The sequence below is a fragment of the Acanthaster planci genome, linkage group LG11 (assembly GCF_054643075.1).
Source record: "Acanthaster planci isolate LZ-2023a linkage group LG11, COTS_SCS, whole genome shotgun sequence".
In the NCBI taxonomy this organism is placed as follows: Eukaryota; Metazoa; Echinodermata; class Asteroidea; order Valvatida; family Acanthasteridae; genus Acanthaster; species Acanthaster planci.
Window position 1 is genome coordinate 4,974,237 of NC_141787.1, and position 26,080 is coordinate 5,000,316.

General features: G+C 40.8%; 1 protein-coding gene and 1 pseudogene across 2 annotated transcripts; one reads left to right on the forward strand and one right to left on the reverse strand.

The window, feature by feature from the left end:
* Positions 1 to 278: 278 nt before the first annotated feature.
* On the forward strand, positions 279 to 1,139 carry LOC147797267 (uncharacterized; annotated as a pseudogene).
* A 1,844-nt stretch (positions 1,140 to 2,983) lies between these two features.
* eef1aknmt (eEF1A lysine and N-terminal methyltransferase) lies at positions 2,984 to 24,831 on the reverse strand. Of its 2 annotated transcripts, none has more exons than XM_022239242.2 (14): positions 24,696 to 24,831; positions 22,003 to 22,127; positions 20,690 to 20,819; positions 19,288 to 19,516; positions 18,096 to 18,304; positions 15,924 to 16,056; positions 14,287 to 14,408; positions 13,381 to 13,527; positions 12,646 to 12,832; positions 10,851 to 11,028; positions 7,290 to 7,510; positions 6,534 to 6,666; positions 5,955 to 6,092; positions 2,984 to 4,888 (listed from the first exon to the last, which is right to left on the reverse strand). In XM_022239242.2, the coding sequence occupies exons 3-14, from the start codon at positions 20,779 to 20,781 to the stop codon at positions 4,488 to 4,490; spliced, it is 2,190 nt and encodes a 729-aa protein (XP_022094934.2). In that variant the 5' UTR covers positions 20,782 to 20,819; positions 22,003 to 22,127; positions 24,696 to 24,831; the 3' UTR covers positions 2,984 to 4,487. The 2 variants fall into 2 exon arrangements, with proteins under 2 accessions (XP_022094934.2, XP_022094933.2); XM_022239241.2 differs by having other exon boundaries at positions 24,672 to 24,831.
* Positions 24,832 to 26,080: the final 1,249 nt, after the last annotated feature.

The window sequence follows — 26,080 nt, forward strand, 5'->3', positions numbered from 1 at the left end:
TTTTGTATTTTGCAAGCGAGTTTCCCCCAGTGTCTAAAGTTCTCTTAAGTGTGCCATTTTTCCCCGTTACATTTTTTTTCCTCTCTTTTGGTGGAAGATCCGGGTAGGGAATATGTTTTTTAAACTTAGCTTGAAACTGTTTTAGTAGGGACTAGATATTTAAATTTTTTTAGGATTTTAAGCTAGTTTCTTTTTTTTTCTGGTCTTAGTGGCCTTTTGTTTTGGTCGGTCTCAGTCAAACCAACACAGTGTTCTTGTAGTGGGTGACAATATTGTTCATGATGGCAACAGAAGTCCTGACTCCGCTTCAGTTGTGTGGGTTTGACCCCATGCCGGACAACTCCAGTCCTGTGCCCCCTGATGTCCCGGTTGCTGAGCCGAGCTCCAGTATGTTGGAGATTTTGAGGCATCAAGCCTGTATGTAGCAGGTCATTCTGCAGCAGTTTGAGGAGATCCAGACACTCAAGTCTGCCCTAGCCAAAGTTGCTGGAGAACAGCAGAGGCAACATCACCACATTCGGAGCTTAGAACGGACCCTATATGTACATCAGTCACAACTAAACAGGACGAAGCGTACTGAAGATGAGCCACCCACCTATTTCCCGAGCAAGCCAGCAGCCGTGACAGAGACCCCCTATGTTCCCTCACCAAACCCCGATGAAGTGCCTGCCATTGCCCCGTCAAGTAGCCAGCCAAGTGAAGGTGACGGAGGCGCAAGATGTGGCCCAAGTCTACAAGAATCCCAGAGGAGCGATCCGGCTGTAAGGAGAGTGATAGAGCTCAAGTTGGCCAATGCCAAGAGGATGAGTAGAAGGAAGATGGCGAAAGAGCCTAGGGTAGTCCAGAAGCTGCTCGGCGTATGGGATCACCTTGAGGTGAGGGGTGGACTGCTGTTCTTCAGGAGAGGCACAGAGAACGTTCGCCCACTTCTCCTCTTTCGCCGAGCGTGTACAGTTTGTAATAAAAAAAACCACCCACCCTCCGCACTGGAGGTGGGTCCCACCTTGTTTTATTTGCATGCACTGGCAAAAAATGCCGGGCCAGTCCTAGGGGCGGCAGCAGGGCTCCTTCTGGCCGCTCATCGCTGGCTGCTCAAACAGCACGCATACAGGCACCGACGGGGCTCCCTTCAAGAGTAGCATTTGGGCATTCAAGATGACAGGAAGGGGTGCTCAGTCCCTCTGATAGGCCCGGGTGGGCAGATCCAAAGGCCTGCGATCCCTTCAGGGATAAACCAGTCATGTCCTGTTCTGGGCATAAAAGCCCCAGTCGCGGGGTGGACTCTCCCCCCACGGGCTCCCCATACCTTGGGGGTCGGGATGGGGGCAAACATTCTGGCGACTTGCTGCACACACAGTCTCTCAGTTACTGGCCATCAGTTAAAGGTTCGGCGTCTCTTGCCCGTTATCTATGTGTAACTGCCCACGTGGCCCGTCTCTGTACAGTCAAGAGATGGCGCTGTCTTTTCTTTGTTTTTTCTTATGATCCTTTGTGCAAGCACGTTTAGCTGAACTTTGATAGTTTACTCGCTATATTCTTCGTGATTTCATGCTTAGTTTCCAAGACCTGGACCCTAGGACAGAGGTACGTTACAGCTTAGTTATTATAGAATGATTATATAAGCATAACTTAGTGATTTTAGTGAAGTTTCATGTGATTTGATCAGTTATTTCACGACGATATTGTTCACGTCGATCACCTAATATGTACCGTATATCTACATGCTCACCGGATAGGAGTGTGTGTGTGTGTGCGTGCCACAAGGCCGCTACGCTGACCGCTCGAACGTGCACTGTGGAGTTGACCTTTGACCTGTCGCAGTACTCGCTTAGTGTATACACGTATAAAAGGAGCTTTGTTTAACGAAGTGAAGTGTAGGAATGCATGTAAAGACTCACTCGCCATTTCTACTCTCATATTGTTATTTCTTTGTTTATTTTTTCACAGTTCTTACGTGAACCTGTTTGTGAACCTGTTTGTGAACCTGTTTGTGAACCTGTTTGTGAACCTAGTGAACTCATCAGCCATAAATGATGCAGCAAGTCAGTTGCAAGAGATTTGAATAAACCAGCATATACATGTATAATTGAGAAAACTGTCACACTATGTGTAAGAGTTTCGGCATCTCTTGCCCGTTACACATGCATCACAAGATCCGGCGTTTCTTGCCCATTACTTTGCGTCGTTAAACCCGGCGTCTCTTGCTGGTGATGCAATGGAGAAGTTCTTCGTTATAGTGGTGCTACGTTGTCAGCACTGTGTACTTTGCTCATAGCTACATGTATTATTGTTGCCTTTACTTGTGTATCGTTCAAGGTGTTTCTGGGGCCCCATAGCAATTCCTGTAAATCCATAACATTTGTATTTATTGTTTCAAGCTGCGGCTGGAATAAACGCTGGGCGAAGAAAGCTAAAGCATGCCCAAAATCTGTGTTCCCGTGTCCTCTCAACTTCTCTGGGCCAATGACTTCCCAAACAGTCAAGTATTATTCATCTCTTTGCCAAAGATTATTTACTTTATAAAGCACTATCTACTGTTGACGACAACGCTGCTCTACAAGAAGATCTTAACTGTCTGAAGTTATGGGCCAGTATTGTGAAACATGCAGTTTAGCATTGAGAAATGTCATAGCATGACTACATGTATGTCTCTTCTCTGTAACAACATTGAGACTACCAACACTCTTGGTCCAAATGTTCTGATGGCTGTCTCAGAACATCATTATCTAGGTCTGTACTTCACTCACCAACTTTCATGAAACTAACACATTGATAAAAAATCATGAACAATGCTAGCAAAGTCTGAAGTTTGATTCATCGCAACTTAAAACACTGCACCAATGCTCTCAAGGAACGTGCACACACTGCCTTAGTTCTGCCTCGACTGCAATACTGCAGTTGTATTTGGGATCCTAATGTTCAAATTACTATCAACAAGAGAGAGGCCATACAAAGAAAAGCTGCAGGGTTTGTCATCAACAAATATTGTCCCACTGAGAGCGTGACTTTAATGGTAAAGAAATTGAAATGGCAGTCAGTGGAAATTTAAGCCCGTCAAAGAAATGCCCGACATATATCCACGACCAGTTACCATCTCTCAGCCTACATGTACATAATTTTTGAACTCAGGCCGTCCCAAGAACATGTGGCCATCATGAAATATTGCCAAATATTTTCTCACACCAATGTTTACTACAAATACTCTTTGGAATAACCTTCCTACAGTCACTTCTGCTTCATTATCTCTGTTCAAAACCACCCTCAGTACATACCAGATGTTCATCGGCCTTACGCGCATCCTTGCCATGATATCCCAATGTGGGGACTTTGCCAAGTAAAAAAAAAATGAAAAAAGCAAAAGTCTTTGAGTACGTTGGACTTGACTCTGTGTACCGTAACCTAAAACTTCATAGGGAACAGGTCTCAGGATCTGACAACTTTCATTGCATCAGAACTGACGGGGGACCTCTTTGTAAGCAATTCCAAGAAGTAGCGTCAATATGCGTATCATTTGATCATTTTTCTTAAGGTCAAATACTTGCACAAACTTTGATCGTTCTACAGAATCCTGTAGTTACCAAAGTTAGCGAGGTGGAACTGAAACTGGACAAACTTAACAAGGAAAGTTTAGGAATAACTTGACTGAGCTCACAGAAGTACACTCCCAAACATATCTGTTCCCAAATAGTTACACACATTTGTGAACATTTTCTCATGAAAAGTTCACACGATCCCTCACTATTTCGGTTAGCTTGGAGGAATTACTATCAAAGTTCACTTCATTCTGTGTCCATTTCAAAAATCTCCCTAGAGAATAAAAGTCTCAACAGGAACCTCATATTAAGGAGTAATGCTCCTGAAGAAAAATACATGGTACATCATGTTCAGCTGTAGTCCCCCATATTACGGGGAGTGAAACTGAGAAAGTCCAGCAAGACCTACCTTAAGGCAAAATTTGATTAGAATTTCACTGGGTTACTGAACATACGGAAGACATGTACATGCCTTCCCATCCTGCTCAAATCTGGCAAGGAGAATACCTCAAGCTGGGTTCAGACAAAAGTGAGAGCAAAGTGGATTTGATGTCACAAACAACTGAAGTGAAATTTTACTTGACTTAGGGCGCGCTCAACTTTTACAAATTTGCAGTGTGACTATTTGATCTGACCCCACTGGTTCATGTTTGTGTAAGGGAGGATCCCATGCTAGGCAATGAGAAATGTCAACTGACTCTTTTTTTAAAGACTGATCAGCTGAGATAGGTTGCCCACTCTAATAAATACATTTATGCTTCAATAAGCAGAGTGAAATAATAACCTTAATCTTACTTTACATTGAAGTCTTGCTTAACATTATATTCATGACCAAAAAAGGTTTGAAACTAATGAAACATGGGCACATGAGTTCATCCTTGCTATGTCATGTTTCACGAGCAACCAACACACAATGTATTTGTCTGAACCAAAATTTACTAGTTTTAAGACTCGTTACCTGATCTGAAGATTTGCAAGTATTAGGCTCAAGTCCAGGTCATGGTCCCACAGTCCCTTGCTGCATGACTGGGCTAGCTTCTGAAGCTGCTTACCGCATGTTGGCAGTCTGCCAAGAAGTTCGGAAGCCGAGTAGGCAGGGCCATCATCAGACAGAGATGACAACTGCTCCTTGTTTGAGCGTGAGGGTGAGGCAGCATCCTGTCCTGATTTGGAAGTCTCCTCTGTGTCTTGTTCTGGCACCCTCTTGTGTCTTGCTTTGGAGATAGCGTATAATGTCTCATTGACCTCATCCTTGCCACCTTTTGTGAAGATGGATGGGAAGACAGTCTTGATGTCGTTGATGACATCCTGTTTGATGCTATCATCACGGCTGATCAGATTCAACATGAACAATCCTGGAAATGAAAAAGAGAACAGAAGGATTCATTTCAAATAGTGGGGTGCAACAGCATAGTACTAGGGTCTCATCCAGCAACCTGTCCACCCGTCTTTTGTATGAGCAGAAAGCGATTTTGGACTTGGCACTTTGCAAAATGGGCAGTAAAACAGGATGGGTAGAATTCTGCAAAACATACAAAAAACTGACAGGTGGATTTGAGGTACAAATTTATACAGTATGTATTTAAAGTGAATAAACTATTTTGTTCAGATTAACAACACGAAAATATCTCGAAAAAACCACTGCTGACCTACATGTACATGTATATAAGGACAAATGCAACTAGCCCGCTAGGCTGAACAGCATGTGATGAGTCATTTGCATGCACTTACTTCATGTGCACATGAAGTTAGTGTATATTGAATTAGATCCTTATCTTCCTGAAAGCAAAAGCAAAAAAAACACCTTTTTAGGGACGATCTCAAGTCCCCTTCCCTCCCCCTGGGCGCGATACCGAATATCGTCTGCTCTCCTAATACGTGACTGGAATAAATACACAGAGCAAACACGGCGGCTTTTGGAAGTGATATCACTCCACGGGTGAAGGATTTTGCATTCCGAAATGACAATTCCTCACTTGTACTTGGGCAGAGAGACTTTGACTTGCCTTGAGTTTGGACCACATGACTTGTGACTTGACTCAGACTTTCAAAAAATGACATATCTTGACTTGAACTTGCAAACACTGACATGTGACTTGAGATTTGAAGCTTTTCAAGGTGAAGTAGTAAGTTAGGTAAACTTAGATTTGTGGTAGCACCGTGCAAGGATAACTCTTTTCGAGTATGTGTGGTTCTGAAAAAAACCTAAGGGTATTCAATGTTTCAGACAGTATGCTTTGTCCATTGTCAAGAGACCCAACTTGATGTACACTTGCTTGGACTTGCCTAGACTTTTTACAGAATGCGCCACCTCACTGACACTAGAAGTCAAACTAAATGGTGCTGCTGTTCCATTCGGAAAGAAATATTAAGAATATTTATACGTATATGTACTTTCAGGAATAAGACTTGACAATCTACCTTGTGGATGTAAAATGGAGTCCACTTTCTTCAGGAAGGCTTTTTCGATGAAGGGTCTTGGTGGAGAGTTGAGGCCTGTTGAGAGATCCTTGGCGTCAACATCAAACAAGACGACATGGTAGGTAGGGCTGGTGGTTTCTGGTATGAAGTGAAAACAACACAGCTGGTCACGCCATACCAAAGAGAGATGATGAAGCTACTTTATGGAGCCAAAACTTCCTGGCCTTCAATACACCTGCTATTTCGAAGGACACAATAAAACAAACTCTTGGTGAACGGAGCAACGCAAGGATTAATTCCAGAGAGAATCAAGAGTTAACAAGAGAATCAGTGGTGTATCCAGGTCTTGGGTCTATGGAAGAGGGGAAGGCGCAAATAGAATCGTTTCCAAACAACTGTCAATTTTTTTTTCCTTTTGTCAAAGAATCCTGGTGAATTTAGTACCATTTCTACAATGCTGTCTATTCCTACCTTTGTAGGATGTACAGAGCTATCTGATGCTCCTGCAAAGAGTCAAACTTTTCCATTCATTTCACATGCAACGGTTTCTAACTCCAAGGTCAGAAGTGCTTCCTCTACCTTCAGCTAGCCTTGTGATGTACTCCAGCCCGTCTGCTATAGACACTTTCATTCGTTCATCTTCAGTGAATTCAAAGCAAGACTTAGCTACCTCAGCAATTGCTGCATCTAACTCCACCACATCAATGAGTAGCTAGGAAAGAAAGAATAATGAAACGAAGGTGAGTTCATAGCTGTCAAGAAAATGCAAACACGTCAATAACAATATCCGTTTAAAAAAATCCAGCCACGGGCACTCCATGTCAAGAAACGAATGCACTTGTATGCCGGGTATTTCTGAATGAAATAATGCATACCATGGCTTGGGTAATATTCTAATGGCATCGCTTTTTGAAGAATCATCTGCAATACAGGCAATTCACAATAATAAAGTGTGCTACCATGAGGTTGCCACAGAGAGGCCCTTGTTTTTCCAGTGCATTACTGGAAACAGTCAACAAATTCTACATGTATTTGCCATCTGCATGCAGGGAACTACAGTCACTCCCAATGTTGGTGTGTCCCAGTGAAACATTCGTAAGTATATTTGTATGTCAGTTTCAATTAATCTTGCTCAACTCCAATGCATTTTGTTTGTCACAATATACTGCACTCAGAAAATCTAATAGTGCGAACAAGCACCCAAGCATATACTGAATTGGCAGAACAGTTGCTGTTTTTTTTTTCATTACACATGCAATCGTGTTACTTCAAATAACAACGGCAACTTAAAATTTGCTGGAACTTGCTGACTTCTGTGATCAAGCAGTGTGGTACCTTTGGGAAGTGTTGGTGCAAAAACATAGGCAGAATACCAGCGCCAAGACCAACGATTAAAAGCCGCATCTCCCTGGCAAGAAGGTCAAGGAATTGTGGGACTGCAGCGAGGCCTGCCACCATGTGCTTGTGAAAGTTAAAGTCCAAGTAATTGAAATCAATGGCGACCTTTGACCCGGATCCTTTGTCCTTCTGTTTTTGCCTCCCCTTTCTGGGTCGTTCTGAAAAAAACAAACAAAAGCTAAATCAGTTTATAACTCGCTGGGAAAAGTTTAACTCTAAAGTATCTAGGGCCAACTTTATAGCATTATTGAATGGTTAGCAGATTAACTGTAGTTTATGAACTAATCCCTGCAATTTGAATAAAGATAGGCTGATAGGTTAGACCCGTAAACAGGGCCCTACGTACACTCCTCTGTCATATACCGGGCCCTGTCCTGATTAATTTTGATTTCTTTCAATCAAGTTTATCCAGGATGCCTGGGGGAATTATTTGACATGCGCTGGATCTTATGAGCTGAAATTGCACCGGTATGTTTAATACTTACAAGGCTAACTATACTCCAGGTTGTTATTTGCAGAAAACTCACATTTCCTCGTTCGGAGGAAAAAATGTTGCCTCCCCAAGCTTGAAGTTGAATGTTTTCCCTATCTGGAAGAATTTCAACTGGACTCGCGCATTACACAGACTCCTTTGTATGGTTAAGTGATGGTTACTTTTGCAGAGAGCCTGTCTGATAGTTTACACCCAGACTTTAGCACGTACTGATCTCATTCGACTCCACAAGAGACCTGTTGGTCCATCTATTCATGGAAAAATGACGGCTGTTTCGTGTCACAGCTTAATAAGCTCGTTTGATGTACAGCACGTGAAGTTGATCAGGTCAGCTTCTTTTCCTTTGTAATTTTAGGGCAATATTAACTAACTCAGCAGGTTATAATAATCTTGATTTTGTGATTGGCTGGATCTTTGCGCTTTTAGTTTTACTCCCATCTGGCCTCCATTTTAAATTACCAATATAGTACAGTACTTCTTATGTTACTATACAAGTTAAACGTTAGAACGTGTGGCAGCAAGCAAAAAATGTTATTCTCCATGCACTGACTTCCATTTTTTGGGGGGTGGGGGTAATATTTGCTTTGGATTATTACCAATGATGCAGTGATGGAGTAATTGATTGAATATCACGGCAAATCATGAACACGTATCACCACACCACCACATGAAAATAATCTACTGCTGAAAGCCAAATTGTGCATAGGCCCTATGATTATTGCATGAAAATACAGCCATAGTAATTCCACAGTTCTGATAACAATGTACACACACAGAGGGTCACTGAATACAAATGGTAACTTTATTCTTTTAACAATAGACATAACGAGGTATACAGGTATAAGACAAACAAATTAATAACTGCACTGTGTACGGTTACATCGGAAAAGGTCAAAAGCGGTGCCTTCAAATACTTCCTACCGGCTAGAAAATGGGATAGTTTTGTCATGAAGTCTATTTAATATTCATGGTTTTGCAGTGAGCGACTGTCAAGTTGATTTTCCCAAGTATCTTTATCTACTTTGCTACAATACTGTGATATTAGCAGGCGATTGCTATTCAGTCAGGAGTATTACTGCACATGGGCATAAGTGACTTTTCTTTGTGCCCCTATTGATACAATTTTTGTCCAACTTCAGCGTTAAATATCTCAAGTTGCTTCACAATTGTACATATATGTGGACTCATTATGGACTCACGCACTGCTTGCTGCAAGATAATTGTGAGCTGTGTTACATGTACTTTGATCATAACAGGGATACACGGGTATCAGCTTTAACTTCAAGTTAGGAGGCTATCCCTGAACCAGCACAAGTTGAATTGGAGGTAATGGAGGTAAGATCATGTTTGTTTTGAAGATGATACTCAGAGAAACCAGACACTGTGTGGCATTGCAATCCTGTCACTTGCTGGTTGCATTGTACAATTAATTTGTTGAATGTCCATTGGGAACAAAGTTCTGAAAGTCATAGGAACAGCTGAGTTCTACTGGTTCCCAATGACAGGGTTGCTCATCTACAGGATAAACGGAAATGGAAGTACAATTCCAATCACGGACTGGGATTACCAAAATGTTCCAAAGTGTACTTTACCGAGATGTAGTCTAACAGAAGTACATATAGACAATCGATTTATAGCATGGTTGGCACTAGTTGCTGGCTAACAAGTATGAAACCCTGTGTTAAGGAATGCGACGTACTGATACATACGCACACTGCACACTGTGTACTGAAAGGAATTATACTGTTATTCAACTTTAACATTTATTGTCAGAATTTGGACGAATGGTTTCTGTTGTATAGTTTTGCTAACATTATTTCACAATTCTGCTGTTGCTGGGGCATCTTTTCTGGCAGAGGGTACAGCACATGCACTTCCTCCAGGTGCATGTAACAGTGCAACGTTCTGTGCAGTTCTGTTGAAGAGGGACAGCTTCTACTCGTGTCTTTCAGCCACAAACTGGGCAAAATTGTTTGTGTCATGCAAGGTAACTAGCCACTGTCTATTTTCCAACACAGGATAGTTTGCCCTGTAAGTATTGAACAGACCGGTGCAATTTCAGCTCATAAGATCCAGCGGATGTCAGATAATACCCCCAGGCATCCCGGATAAACTTGATCGAAAGAAATCACTATCAATCGAGACAGGGCACAGTATATGACAAAGGAGTATATGTAGGGCCCTGTTTACTGGTCTAATAATAGGTCTACTTCTGGTCACTGGATCACTTAGTACATACCTGTATATCCACAAAGCAAAGATGATGCTGCCGGAATAATATCTTTTATTTGTGCGTTTACCTTTAACGCTGGGCAAGGTAGAATCTAAATTCCGTCCCCTAATTTTTAAGACCTTGTCATAATGCTTTTATCCTAGTCTGCATTCAGGGGTGTTTGTTGATGTCTTGCATTCAGTTTAACAAAGTCAATTTTATAAAAACTGAACGCATCATATCTCAAGTCAGAAAGGTCAAAGATAGAGACTTGTCCCACTAAATGCCAACACTAATGTGAACTCCTACAAATCAGCAAAATCCTTTGTTGGGAAAAAATTTAAAACCTCATACTTTATGTCTTCTTATGCTGGTTTGAAAAAGGACTGGTCATAAGACAGCTAATCCCAAAACAGTGCAATCCCATCTCCAATGAGAGGTTCAAAAGGCCTGGGCCTTTTAAGGTTAAGGGTAGTTCAAACTTAACAGTCTAGAAACACGTTGAAAGGCATCCACATGTACAGACATTTCTACGTATTGTACTAATATTTTTTAAGGTAAGTCACAAGTCAGCATACCCTTTCCTGACTTACTCAACAGATGTATTTCGTCGGTTGCACCACAAAGTGATGTATCGTGTGTACAAAGCCTATGGACTGTACGTCACTTCGCGGTGCACCAAACTATCCTATACGTCACTTCGTGGTGAAACGGACGATTAAAAGACTGGAGCTATGAGACCATGAGTTCATTTGTACTGTTATCACACAAAACAAGTAACACGGCAGCTTACCTTTTTTAAGACGAGCCTGTGACTGAATCAGCGTGCCACTCAAAAACAGAAGCCTCCTGAATGTTTCCCCGTCGTCACTCTTCACGTCCTCCACCACAAAGTCTCCCGTCCACTGGCTGTTGCCTCTATAAAGCACGTCTCTCTGCCCTATGTCATCCCCGACTGATATGAAGGGTACCTGGATGGAGCAAGAAAGTTCTATCAAAAGCTTCCACGGAAATATACAACTTTTTAAGTTACTGAAAAGACTCAATGTAAGTACCAACAGACCGATAATGTTTTCTTAACTTCTTTCATATCCAAGGTAGCATCGCAGTATTTGTGGAGGTTTTTGCAGAATGCTACTCCATGGTTATTGGCGATGCCATGGGAGGAAACCACAGCCAAACGCAAGAATTATCGAAACAGATGAACAACTTCGAAAAATATTCATTAATACCTAAAATGATTTAGCCATTGAAACTTGTCGAGAGCCCATCATTTGGCAGGTCTTAAAAGGTCGATTAACCACCATCTGGGTGTACACCACTTTACAGAGTATGTATAACACATGCATCAATCTTGACATAAGGAGATTGTCTACAACTACTCCCAAGACAAACATTAAAAAATGAAGTAATATTCCTGTTTCCAGAACAGAATCACCAGAAATCAATAATTTTTAAACCTTGCTTTGAATTTGGAACAGGAAAGGTATGGATGCCCGAGCCAAAGAAGACAGACATTATCAGCATCCATTCTCCTTAGCCGGTCTACTCATCTTAAACATTATCAGCAAAGGATATTCTCATATTACCGCACTAAGTTAAACAAGACGTCTGCGACCACACAGGACATGTCCAACAACAGAGGGCATGTTACCAATAACAAACTACAAAGAAACAAGAAACTTGTAAATCACTGCGGTCAAGTAAAGGTCACGAGGGACTACAGATCAAGCTCTCCAAACTTTTTCTAACTTGTTATCCAAGGCAGCATTGCACTAAATATGGAATATTTCAGGGGAAAAAGCTCTGTCAAAGAAGTACAAAGAAACAGCCAACTCTGAGGAGAATGCAGTCATGTAATAAGTTAAAAGTGATGACCAGGCTTTGATTTCTCTTAAGTTATGAGCTATAGTGGCATCGCTGTAGTTATGGCAATATTTACACTATAGAGTATTTACAGGGAAAATACAGGCTGAGAACAAAATGCAAAGAGGGGAAAAAATCTATTTAAGTCAATGTGGTCGATTGATTATTCAAAGTATGTGACCAGGGATTGATTTCTCCCAACCTGGTCTAACTTACGACGTGCCAAAGACTGGCAGTATTTATTAAGGATAGCGGTGCTATGATTGATTACTCATCACAGTTATACATACATGTACAACAGCATAAAAGGCTCTAAAACACCCAGAGAATTGAAGAGTCTGAAAGTGAAAAAAAAAAATTTGGGAAAAACAACGATTGCTGTTGAGAAAGTCCTGCTGCAAACAAGGGCGTCACTCTGTTTTGAAAAGTAGGGGGGGTCATAGCCCTGATCAGAACAAATACGAGTGTGAACACGAAGCTCTGAGTGGCAGTGGGTCTAGGAACCACTTAAGAACCTTGGAAAATTTTGGAGTATAGATACTCTGTGGTGTGATCTGAGACAATTTTCAGCTATTTTAGCCTTTTTTAACAAATGCTTTTGCAAGCTACACATTTTCATTTGGGTTTGGAAAAAGTAAAGGGGGCAAGTGGGGGCAAATGTCCCCCCCCCCCCCGTCCGCCCACGGCTGCCAAACTTGAAAAGGTTGAAAGTCTCAGCCTACCTGTATGCTTTCGTCAAGTCCTGGCGGAGCAAGCTCCATGACTTGACTGGACAGCTCTGCCTTGATGGAGCTCATGTCAGTGTAAAAATGATCCCGGTGTAACGACACAACAAGCAGTCGCTGGAACCCTGCCGATTCGGCTAACTTTCTTCTGCCTTTGTCTGTGGAAAACATCCATTCTGTCTCTCTGCAGGTAGAACAATAATCCAAATAAAAACACACAAATTGACATATTTCTATTCAGGAGATTCCTTGCATTAGTCAAGATGCAAAATTCCATCTCTACCTCTCATTTAAGGTTTGGTCTGAGTGGTCGTCCTTTTTTCTTTTTTTTGTGGAAATTTTGATTGTCCGTTTCAGAATGTCTGTTTCTGACACATGACAAAAATGCCCTTGAAGTATAATAATTGGATCTGTGACTAAATCCCCCTGATCAGTGAAGGAGGTTTGACCCAAACTGTAACTGAAAAACAATTAACAACACAGAATGGCACAATAGAAAATTTAACAAAGTAAAATTGTAAAGAAACAATAAAACAATCCTTAAACAAGTGTGTTATAGGAATGTAGGCAATGTTACATTTCAACACCTTGCATTCAAAATCAACAATGGGATATTCACACCACGGACCTATCAAGTTGTGTGGAGTATCTGCAGAAGCACAAAATGTGGAGTAACCGGACCTCAATTTCAACTTGGTACAAAAATTAGGGACATGTCTCCCTCGCCCTTACCTTCCCTGAGGTGTGATGAAGATGGCAAATTTCTGTGATAACCCATAGTTTTTGCTGTCACTATCAACTACATGTGTCGTGTAGCGAGGGCTCTCCAGCTTCGTGCTGTCATAAAACTCCACAGAAATCCTGTCAACCAGACCTGTCCTGAATAGACAAGACAATCACAGAATGGTAGACACATTATCACATACAGCAACAGTACAAACATTGACTGTTGTGATGTAGTGAAGTACGGTGCCACTATACCACTGTATAGAACATTCCAAAACACCAAACATTCTCCAAGGATCCTAATTTCTTCACACACATTCAACAAATATTAAAATTTGCTTTAAACTAAAGATTTACATTTAAGAATGATAATGACTTGAAATGACTCATCATATGATTTGTTTTTCATAATATGATTTGTTTTTCTGGTTCAACTGCCAATAAGAAAAAGAGGCAAAAGCAAAGAAGGGAAAGAACAAGCATTCAAGAAAAATACATGGATTTCTGTGTTGTTAAAAGTAATAAAGTGGTGAAAATTTGGACCAAAAGTCCCCATGCAAACATTGTCCATAGGTCGGCAGCTGACATTTGAATGGGCAGGGGCCAGGTGCATAGGCAATAGAAATTGCTACGCTAAACAAGCGCTCTACTGCACACGTCTTGTGGACCCCATCATGTTCCCAGCAGTGTTGTACAATACATGACATGTTAAATGCATGTACTTGCGTAACTCTTAACAGGTACATGTACGTGGACTGCGGCAAGAAATGTAACTTTCCTGGTTGACGCATATATGCATAAGACCAGCATGAGTGTGAAAGACTGCAGTAATGGCTTCTACATGTAAGTCTGCATGCATTTATGCTATATAAGCAGAACAAGGGTTTAGGGCAAACTTGCTGACTGACTTACTTTGTCTGGAGTTGGTGCCTGACTATTGCATAGTGTCTGCATTCAGCAATGACTGTCAGGATCTTGTCCCCTGACTCCACCCTCTGCGGTGTGACAGCGTCAGTTAGACAGACCTCCAATGGCTGTAACAGACAATTAGTATTTAACAAACTCTGTAAAATGTTACATGCTTGTATTCATTTTTTGTTCCTTGCAATAGTGCCTTTGCCCCTTTTATGTACCACCAAATCAGGATTGTAACTACGCTGGCCAACGCCGGCTGGTGCTAGCCACCATTCAAAGTTTCTGGCTGGCACTCGGGATAAAAATGCAGCTTGCCAGCCATCACAAATCACAATGTGTACTACATTATGGCAACTTTTTGGCGTTGAGAGAGAAAATTGGCCATTTTATTTTTTAAGAATTGTCATTTTGTTTCAATTTGATAAAGATCTCACCGAAAGAGAATTCTAAATAAACCTAGCCGCACAACATGCTACATGTACGTGATGTACATACACGATCTTTGGTTTCTAGCATCAAATTTCCATGCTTAATCTGGTTCCCAGACCAAAAGATTCTTACTACCATAATTTTTGGAATATTCTCACACTGAAAAATGTCCCTAACAACACTCATTCATGTGACTGCTTACAGCTTGCTGCTTACACTTAAAGACTGCATACCCGAAAGTGGCACAGATCCTAACGTTGGGTACTTCGAATTTTTACCTCTAACATCTGTGTATTATTTAAGCAATATTTTACCACCAATATTACAAAATGTTAAATTTAATCAAACTCTAAATCTTCTGATTCATAAATGTCGATTTCATATACCTGCTACAAAGTTTTGATGAAATTTTATTTTGGCCCAATTTTGCAATTTTTTTTTTCCGAAGTGCAAAATGAACTCTCTTAAAATGCCACCTGAAATGTTTTTTACAATTTTGTAGTTGTGTGAGTTGAGGTGATAACACACTTATGTCGAGTTGATATGAACACAGGTACGTACTTGTAACTAAGCACATGTACATGAAGGTAACACACTAATTCTTATTTCTTGCATCAATTTTATTTCTTATTTCTTGCATCAATTTTATTTCTTATTTCTTGCATCAATTTTATTTCTTATTTCTTGCATCAATTTTATTTCTTATTTCTTGCATCAATTTTATTTCTTATTTCTTGCATCAATTTTATTTCTTATTTCTTGCATCAATTTTATTTCTTATTTCTTGCATCAATTTTATTTCTTATTTCTTGCATCAATTTTATTTCTTATTTCTTGCATCAATTTTATTTCTTATTTCTTGCATCAATTTTATTTCTTATTTCTTGCATCAATTTTATTTCTTATTTCTTGCATTAAATACAGTACTGGTAGCTGAGGAGATTTTCCCATGCAGAAAGGAATAGCAGGTCATAACAAGTCATTCTGAACCAGTGTCACAGGTGTCAGGTTATTTGAAATATAAATCTTTCCGAATTCATTCATGATGCGCATGTACAAATGTACATTATGTACACATGCATGTACGTGCACTGGCATATGTACATGTGCATGGTTGGCATTGAGTGCATACAAATAGGAACCGGCACAAAAACAGCCAGCACTACTAAATTCCTAGCTACAGTCCTGAACCAAATTCATCTTACCAAAGACATTCCTGGAATGGATTTGAACTTGGTACAGACGAAGGCAAAAACTGGACCTTGCTGGGATTTCAGCTGGGTCTCCCTGGCACCTTGTTCTGCCCTGGTCACCCGATGAAGACGCACCATACAGCCTCTGATAAGATTCAAAAAATATGTTTGCGAATGGGTAACTTTAACTTTGCCACTACAGACATTCATAATTTACAGTGTATTTATTCCTGGATTGTACATTACATACAACTATGTTCAAATGCACCATACAATACATTAAACTACCATGTGGTCTAGCCAAAAGCATGTAAAGGCATCTTAGGTGACCCCCAACTGTCTGACAGGGTCCATAGAGCAAAGCCAGAGATCGTAAGAGTTGATTTTGTAAAGGGAGAAAAACCTTAAAGACTCAGGGAAAAGCCCTTGTTGCATTGGAGAGACCCAACAAATCAACCGTACTCACATACACAAGGGGTAAGGAATCAAACCCAGGAAAACACTGGTAAAGCCGAGTGTTTTACGCACTAGCAACCCACATGTCCTTCTAAAAACCTGAGTCTGATTTGGTTTTGTCACTTTTGAAAGTGTTCTACAATCTTAGGGGTAAAACTCTAAAATTATACATGCAAGCACTGCGTCATTGACTTCATGAATAGGTTTGTTCCTTGCTTTCATTCTCATCACTTATACACTTTCAAACAGAACTTGTGTTTGAATTTTGCACTAAAATGGCCATGTTGAGCTGTGTATAACCAGTATTCAATTTCACTGCATATTGATTCAATGGATCCGAGAATGACAGCAGTACCATAATTTTCAAAATATAAGCCACGCGGCATATAAGCCACACCACGCAAAAATTGGCAAGTTAAGATTTAAAATCGGCGTATAAGCCGCATCAGCGTATAAAATGCACCGCAGTGACGACGATCCAACCATGAAGGTCATCGTGCTGTGTGCTGAAGCACCAGAACAATATGTACAGTATGTCCATGGTTCCACTACCACGACAACATGTGCAATCCCAATACAAGTAAGCAGAGTGCAAATGAGTGCCACCATTACAGAGCAAGGACTTCGTTGCTCTATGCTGCCATTAAGCATGAATTTCAAGTCATCAAAAATTAATAATTTTTGTGAGCTGGATGATTGTCCTGCATGAGCCGTGCAGCAGCTCTTGCCTTTTTTTCAGAGTTATACAGACGGAAATGTACAATAAAATCTTGATAAATAGAAGTCAGTTACGTCAAAAGACCATCTTATCTCGCAGGCTGACTTTCTCTTGCTAAAAGAGTATAATTTTATGTACAAAAATACCTCCGTAATTTAAAATGTTTACAACACTACACCTGGCTATCTCGAAATTTTTGTGACGATTGAAAAAACAATGCATTGAAAATTGCTTCAATGATAGTAGGTAAAGGACCCCCACGAGACCTTAGTTCGAGTCATCACTTCCAAGCGCGACCACCTGTGTTGCATGCATGCTGCACAGCACATGCACTGCACACAACACCCCACACCGACCACAACCATGACAAAATCCTGCTTTCGGGCTATCCTGACTGCTACCGCAGACCCGTTCACGGACAGTCCAATCACTGACTCTTTCCAATAACCACATGACCACAGAAGGGGATGTCATCAGAAAAGCTAAGTGAAAGAAGTCCGAAATTCTGTGGCATGTCACACCGAACACAATCAGCAAAAAGACGAGATGTGCTCCACGAAGGTACGAGGTACACATACCATTTAAGCGGTTGATTTTTATTTAGCGGTAGAAAGAAACCTTTAGGTAACAAAAAAAATCTCAGTAAAATGATTACTTGTGTGCAAAAAATACACCATGCGATGGAATAAAAACGGGGAAAATGATCACTAAAATGTTGCCATCACATCGAAGCAAGTAAAGGAATTCCATTTAATAACTCGAAATCTGGTCAACTCAAATTTTATTTACTCTCCAAGGTTTGAGTAAACGGCGATCACCGAAAACATGACTGCGTGCCACCAACACACAGTACGCGTTTTGTGACTGATTTTATCCTTCAAAGTTTGCTGTATAAGCAGCCAGGCATATATGCGGCAGAGATATTTTTCTGCATGAGAATCAACGCATAAGCTGTAGCTTATATTCCGAAAATTACGGTATGTTATTTACTCTGGAACATTCAAGCCTACTTTTCAATGAAGTATTCCAATAGGTGTCTCGCAGTCTGATCAGCTGCAAGCGTTATGCAGACGTAACGTCCTCCCATCTTGAGGATGCGGTGAATCTGGTCAAAGAAGCAACTGGCCGTTTCAACAGCCCCTTCCTGGCTGCCAGCCATGATGGAATCCAACCAGCCTTTGTCAAGGACGGCATTCACAGAGCCATCATCAAAATCCATCTGTGAACAAAGAATTATCTCTAGATCTCAGGCTGCATCCAAATCACTTGGCTGAGGCTTGAAATTACACAGAACTCTACTGGAAGTTGCTGCAGCCTCTGCCATACACTCACGTGTATTTTCAATCCACAGCCAAGTAATTTAAACACGGTCTATACTCATGGTAAGATTTACCAGTACGTGTTCAAGCTTGAACTTAACTCTGAGACTTCTTTACAGTTTATACTTTCTGACATTTGTTACATCTGATAGTTGTCTGTCATTTACAAAAAGGAAGAAAACCCTCAAAAACAAATGAGATGTCGGCAATCAAATGCGATCAAACAGGCTCTTGTGGAATTGAAACAGAAGATTGTGAACAGAAGAGGAATAGCAAAATCACTTTACAAACGACACAAAATCCACCACAGTTATACATCCATTTAGTTCATTTGGAATGCCCAGCATTTGGGAAATAACAAATAAAACTTAATAAATTCCACAAATTTATGGGGAAAAAAAAGAAATGAAAGGAGAGCAATTGATTTTAAGAAATAAAAAGAACCTGTAGGCAGAGCTTGGTGATGGTCAATGTGAGTGGGATAGTTCATGGCTACAATACCATAACCATGATAACTGTGCTCCCAACCCAGGGAGATTTGAAATTGCCCTACACTACTACTCGTTTGGTCATTACAATAAGCCTTCCTCTGGCAAAACCCAAGCAAAACTTGTAGCCTTCCACAGACAACCTAACTCTAATACAACAACCAGCAGACTGAGGGAAGTATGGCTATTTTGAATTCATCCCGTTAGCCTGACAAAATTTTTTTTTTCAATTATGGCACTCTAGGCTGGGCTGACACATTCAGCTCGGGGGTATTGGATGGGAGGGGCACGCTAGACCAAAAAATAAAAAGTAAGCAACAAGGTAATGACGAGGGGCTATTTTATTACAGTACTTGCCAATCTTTTTGGTGCAACACAAATAGATCACCTCTTACCTGCATCACGTCCATCTTGATGAATCTCATCAGTGGTCTTGCCTTGCTGTTTCTGTCAGTCATCTGCTTGACCACCGCCTCGCTGGCATCGAGACTAACAAGGGAGTGGTAGCCCACATCATAGAGGTCCTCGCTGAGATGAGAGTTGCCTCCGCCGATGATGAGGGTGGTGTCAGTGGGTTTGATGTACTTGTGAAGGATACCAGAGAGAATGTGATATCCCCCGTACCTGCCAAGCGTAGAGTAACGAAAACCTTGGGTAAGTTCAAGGCATGATTACCTACATGTATAAAACATTCCTCTCGCTGGTTCTTAATCCTGGTTGGCTGAAACACGGTGAAGCAGGGTTCACTAATATAGGTCAGTGCATTACATTTGCATCAGTGTGAGCCAGATGTGCGCCAAAACATTGTACATGCATAATTTCCAAGTATTAGGCACTATACAAAAACATTTTGCCTGATTACAGTGCCCTCAATTATACCCCTTCGAAATTTCGTTTCTTAAGTACAAGAAGTATGCGTGTCCAGCGTAACGGAGGGTCAAACCTTCTTCTGGTCAGTCACATTTATATTTTGGACAGAGGTGTGTTATACAAACACAAGGATAGGTGTAAATTGGTCACACAAATGTGTACTAATTTCCAAGTAAGTCCTGGAAGTCCTGCCTATCAAGTTTCCATCCTTCTTTTTTACCAACCATCCAGCCCATGTGCCACAAATATGCTAAAGCAAAGAATTTGTCAGCATGCAAAGCGTAATTTGGTCTGCTCAGTCACTTTGGAGCTTTGAGTAGACAGAGTCCCCTACTTTCACATGACTTTCCTCACACAGTGCTGCAAAACCTCTTGTTGAAACCTTCAAGCCAACTTGGTTAAATACAGGTACCGTTAACTTTGTAGGGCAGGCTTTTGAACCTTTGTGAAGAATTTCGATGTCATTAACTTCTGTCCAAAATTCAGAAACAGTGGCGTCTGGAAATTGGGCATGAATTCTGCTCAGTGTTCTATATGTATTACACTTGAAAAATTTCAACAAATTTTTCCTTTTAAAATAAGGTCTAAGAAATTATAACATTAACTTACATACCTAACAAGTTTGTTATTTATTTTCATATTTGAGGGTCCATTTTAAATGAGTTCATTTGGCACATCAGAAAAAAATGGAAAAAACAAGCCAAAATAAAATGATAACAGAACTTTATTACAGCTGGTGACTAAAATCACGATGAGTTTGATGAATTTCACTTATAATGAAATCCAAGGTAAAAATATTGCTGCAGCAAGGCCCTACAAGTGAAAAACCAAAAGTGTGTCACATTGGCGACCATGCCGCCAAGTTAGCGTACATCAACAATATTTACTGTCCTGCAATCTTAAAACAAATTAGAATTTACCACTGACCACTCAGAAGTCTTGCATCCTGTCTTCTTTGCAATCTTATCCCAGTATTCTTCATGGCTGGGTGACACATGGCAACGAGGGATCAGTATCATCTTGTGATAGTCACACTTAACAGTATGTGCCTGTCTCCCTGCATCCGAAGGACAAAAGTAAAATTTATCAAGTTAACCTAAGAAAAACAAACTACCCACGGTAAGCACATAAATGATACCTTAACTTTTGGTTGACAAGTACACATATCAATCATCAGTTTTACATCTTTAACAAGGTTTAGCATTAATTGGAGATGCAACCACAAACAACTAGTATGTGTCCACGGTGCCCAACTTTATCACTTTCATCATTCAGAATGAGCCACTGGTCCAAACGAATCCATCATGCTGCAACAACATGGACGCCATTCTTCAGAGAAAGGTCTCAACGTGTGCATTGAGCTGCTCCAACCCCATTTCAGATTAACCTCTGACCCCTCACCATTTATACAGCCCGTTCCAGTTTTATTTAGAGGTTGTTCTCCTGGCAATAGCACTAAAGTCTCCCGATGCTACATTTTTAGAGTAGAATATCATTATTGGTTCTCATAAAACAGTCAACAGCACAAAAGGTACAACTTGATAATTCCTTTTACAAGTTTTTAGATGGATATCGAGACAACTTCTGAATATAATTTCTAGATGTACAGTACGAGTACACCTCATGTTTGTCCATGCAAATGACTAGACTGCAGATGCAGCCAACTAATATTTTTTGCTGTGATGTTTAGACAATACAGTCAACTGTGAAGTATTTCTTCAATGTACTTGGAAAATTTTACTTTGTGACCAACAATATTGAGTATTTGAGTATAGACATATTCAGAATGTTTCCCCCTTTTGACTTTAATGATGACTTAAATAATTACTTTTTTAATCACTTCTTGCCGGGCGACCCGTTTTCGAGTACATAGGCTTTATATGCAGAGCCCGGGAGCCCAGAACTGGGACAAAAGAGTTGGGCCTTATAACAAAAGCTGCTGGGCATTACGGACATTTTTTCGCTCTCAATAGTGGAGATAATCCAGCCTTGTTTTGAAACAGTGTATCACAGTTTGAGGCATTTAGAGCGATGCGGATTACCACCAGGGACAAAAGCTCTCCACCATTTTAGTTCAACAACAGAAGATCTGACATTAGAAAAGAGACAAAAAGTGCCTCACTGAACAGGCAGGCTAGCTCCTGAATCAGAGGCCACGTCGCCTCAAAAGCAGCACGAACCATACCTTTATGAAAAAGGTGTACATGTAGTGACGTGCAATATAAAAATAAATTAATCACCTTCTATGAACAATTGGAGCACAACCCCAGTGGTTGATGAACTTGCAGAGCACTAATGAACTACCTCGGCATTACTTCTTGGAATTGAGGGCAAAATCATTGCTGCACCTCAGCGCTGAATTGTTCTGTGTAAATAACGATGGTGATGTGAATCAATGAAATAACTGCACCTATGCTGTGACAAAATAGATACAAGAATTTCACAAACAGAAACAGTCAGCAAATTGCCAAAATGGTGAACTTCTTGGGTAAGCAGTGAAGCCGTACAAGAAATATGGTACCCATAAAAGCTTTTTCACAAGGCCCCCCACTTTTCCCTACATTGGAGGTAGGGCCAAGGATACAGGGCGATTACCAAATCATGTGAAAGTCTATTCCTCCATGTGTCGTGTATTAACACTGACAATTTTGACCCCATAAAATACCCTCAAAAATCGAAACTCGGTCCCCCGTCCATAAACATAACCCTGCAGCTTATCAGCATAAGGTCACCGTCATCTGCCTAGGTGGGTCCAGAAATTAACATGTAATTCTCATTCAATTATACGAGCAGGGTCGCAAAGAACGCAATCCATGATAAACTACCTGTGCTGTACTGTGTAGTGCTAGTCTGAGTAGCTAGGACCCTATGAATTACCTCTTTTAACATTAATGAGCCAGTTTGGTTTTTAAAAAAAGCCAAGGTCTTTCAGGAACAAAACACGCACACGAGTCAGCGTATGGCTGCGCTGATAGGACGAACTATTGCGCACAGGCAGCTGTTCCTAAATAGCCTCGGAAAAGAGTTCTATGTACACACTACAGTTGATGCCCCTGTACAAAAACCAATGAGATTTGTCTGAAAAAAATAGTGTTTTCTCAGTGTAAATGCTTCAGAATTTTCTCAGCTAAATTTCACTTTCTGGTGGCTGTTACAACATTTTAAGGGGAAAATTAGTGTTGTCCATACATGTATGGCACTTTCCCCTAGCCTTGTATGGGTATACGCTGTTGGAATAAAGAACTGGCTCACTGGACTTAATCAGGCAATAGCCCAACCATAATAAAAGAAGCAATACGCAGGCTGGGAGCAGTGTGCCTATTACATGTAGTACTAGGCATGACTGATGACCAGGGGCCTGTTCGTTTCACACTGGCATGACTGGATGTGGATCAGTGATCCAAATGATTGTTCGCTCCATCCACACGTTGTGGTGTCAGTTCACCACCAACGGATCACTGATTGTGCCCTAGATACCACATGTGTAAAACAAACAGGTCCTACTGGCCATTCAAAATTTTCTAGGTTTTTTGATGTCTTTTTTTGGAGGGGGGGAATTAGTGGGTGGATAAATTTTTGAAAACAAACTTTTAAAAATCCCAATTCCCTTTCATTAAAAAAAAGAAAAACAAATCAACCTTTTGACTCACATGAATTACAAGCACCGTGCCAGCGTTTTGAAAGTGTGATCTATTTCAACTTTGTTCCGGATAGAACGACCCGAGTATTGCGAATGGAACTCCATGGGTAAAAGTTTTTTTTTGAATCCGTAGTCATATACTGATTCCAATGTACCATGCAAAATCAATGCACGGGTCCACCTGCACCTTTCAGCATACATGGCATAATCTGACCGTGAATGCATGTTGTCTAAACTAAATTTCCATCAATGTTTGTGTAGATGGGGTGCATGGAATCAGATATTAAATGGCCGTCATATATGAAAGTGGTACTTTGCAATTAAAGGCTTCCACGCAAATAAGCAACATGAACTTGCACTGCACAAGTTATGTGGAAGCACATGAGGAACACGCACGGCAAACTGGTTCCCTACCGACAGGAATAGCAAGAACATGGCATGGGTGGGAGCCAGTGTGAGCACCCCCTGACAACATGATACATTCTGAATTTCAACATCCTGCTTTCACAGTAGGCCTCTGTGACGAAGTAGGGGACCTGGCTACTATACCATCATGGATGTTAATCACTGCTAGTCATGCTGGTAATTACCCCCAGAACTGTCAGGTCCGATGTCTGCCCTGCTTCCCACACTTTAGTAGGCCTGAGGCTAGTGATTTTAGTAGGTTTAATGTAGCTCTACTGAGTGGAGCGTTAGTATTCCTCTTTTTGGAATTTTGGACTGGATCGGTCACACTAAAATCACACCAAAATAGTTGGAACACCTTGTGGGAAGCGAGGTGAAAAGATCCCCCTCTCCCCCATTCAATGTTGCAGTCATTTGGACCGGGATTAAGGCCAGCTTACCCAATGAGAAACAACATTGACGGGGGGAGGCATGTTCCAATGAGATTTGTCCAGGATTTCAGGCCTAATGCTAGTCTGAGTAACATGGACTCTACAAGTCACCTTCTACCAAGTTCTAGTAATCGCCCAACCATGTCCAAATGCTTTTAACAAAATTTTAGAGTCCAAGTCCGGATTAACGTTAGGCCTAACGTAATCATGCTAATACCACAAAAATTGATCAGCAGCCCCTTCCATAACGTGTTAATTAAGTTAGGCATTATTGGTTAGGCTACTTCAACTTCATTACTTGCCGAGTTAAACTTGAAGTGATCAACATGATCAGTATAGTAGTATAGTCTGTAGACCTACATGTACGTAGGCCTAAGTAAGTGAATGAAATAGGCTGACGATCTGCACGTTAATAAGTAATCTACTTGCTTACTATCTACCACAGCCTTAGATTTACCAAAACAGCTTAAACGCGTACGACAGCTGTCATTTAATACATGCGCCGCCGTACTGCCAATGCTTTGCTGGAACTTGAAGCTTTCGACCAACTTAGTTGTATCAATGTACTGTCATGACTGACCCACACTGACAGTAAAAACGAACGCGCCAATATATCACGCGTACACGTGGAAATTTCAGAGCGCCCTCGTTCACAGAGACGATCATTATTTTGCCTGGCGCGTCCAAGCTTGGGATCCTGGCGTACACAATCCCTGACTGCTGTTAGACAGGGTAGACAATGCTATCTAAATAATGAGTTACATGTAAGTTTATACATGTACATTATGTACTTATTTTCTGTCATGCATGCTGTTTTTTGTTCTTTATAAATAATGCGACAAACTTTGAGGTTTGATATGGGCCAAACATGCAAAATATTAGTCGACGTACTGGCATTATGGCCTACCAATTATCTGTGATTTTTCCTAGTTGAGGATCACATACATTATTCAGTCTAATTGTAGCTCAAGTAATCCTGAAATTGCAATGAAATGTAACCATTGGTCTGGCACATTGTGTGCTGGAGATACTACAAAATTATTTTCAAAATGTTAACATTTTTTACTTCACTTTTTACAGGATCGGTGAAAAATCATGGCGACAGTTTGATGAAAGTGACGACAAGTTTCCCAAGTTCTGGATCGCTTCGGAAACTTCTTCGCGCATAAAAAGTAATCAAGTGAAAAATCCATTTCGCAGCCAGAATTACCATGATCACTGTAACAAACATGCATAATTTTGAGTCTAATTTTTCAGCTGCAAAATGAGAAATTTCTCGTAGGGCCTACTCCCTCCCGCGCCACAAAAATGGCAAAACCATCGCGTCATATGTAGATTTGTTACAAAATACACGCATAGTTCCATTTGATGCACAATGTGGCAAAGGGGGGGGCCTTTTGTGTCTTCTTTTGTTATATGGGAATCTTTGGAATTCCTTCATATTTTCAGGGTGGATGCAATAGGCGCAATAGCCTTAGGGTACATGGCTTACACATCACATTAGAGGGTCCCCCTTTGCCACAGATCGTGCCGTGTGTTAGTCTGTCCGTTGTCTATTTTCCTGCTTAATTAACTTGTGAAAATCTGAAGAGAATGTCTGAACTTGGGATTATTTTTTTGCATTACGCAGAATCGCCAAATGAAAGTAAAGGTGGAAGATACACAATTAAAGTTTTGTGATGCCTGGGGTCATTTACAATAAGAGGTGCCATAATCGGGAGTGATAACAGAAATATTTCTGTACAGAAATATTTCTGTAAATCATGACTTTGGGACTTGTGGCGTGCAACTCCGGGTATGTCGTTCACAAAAACTTCAAACGCGTGGGCCTATTTTCATAGA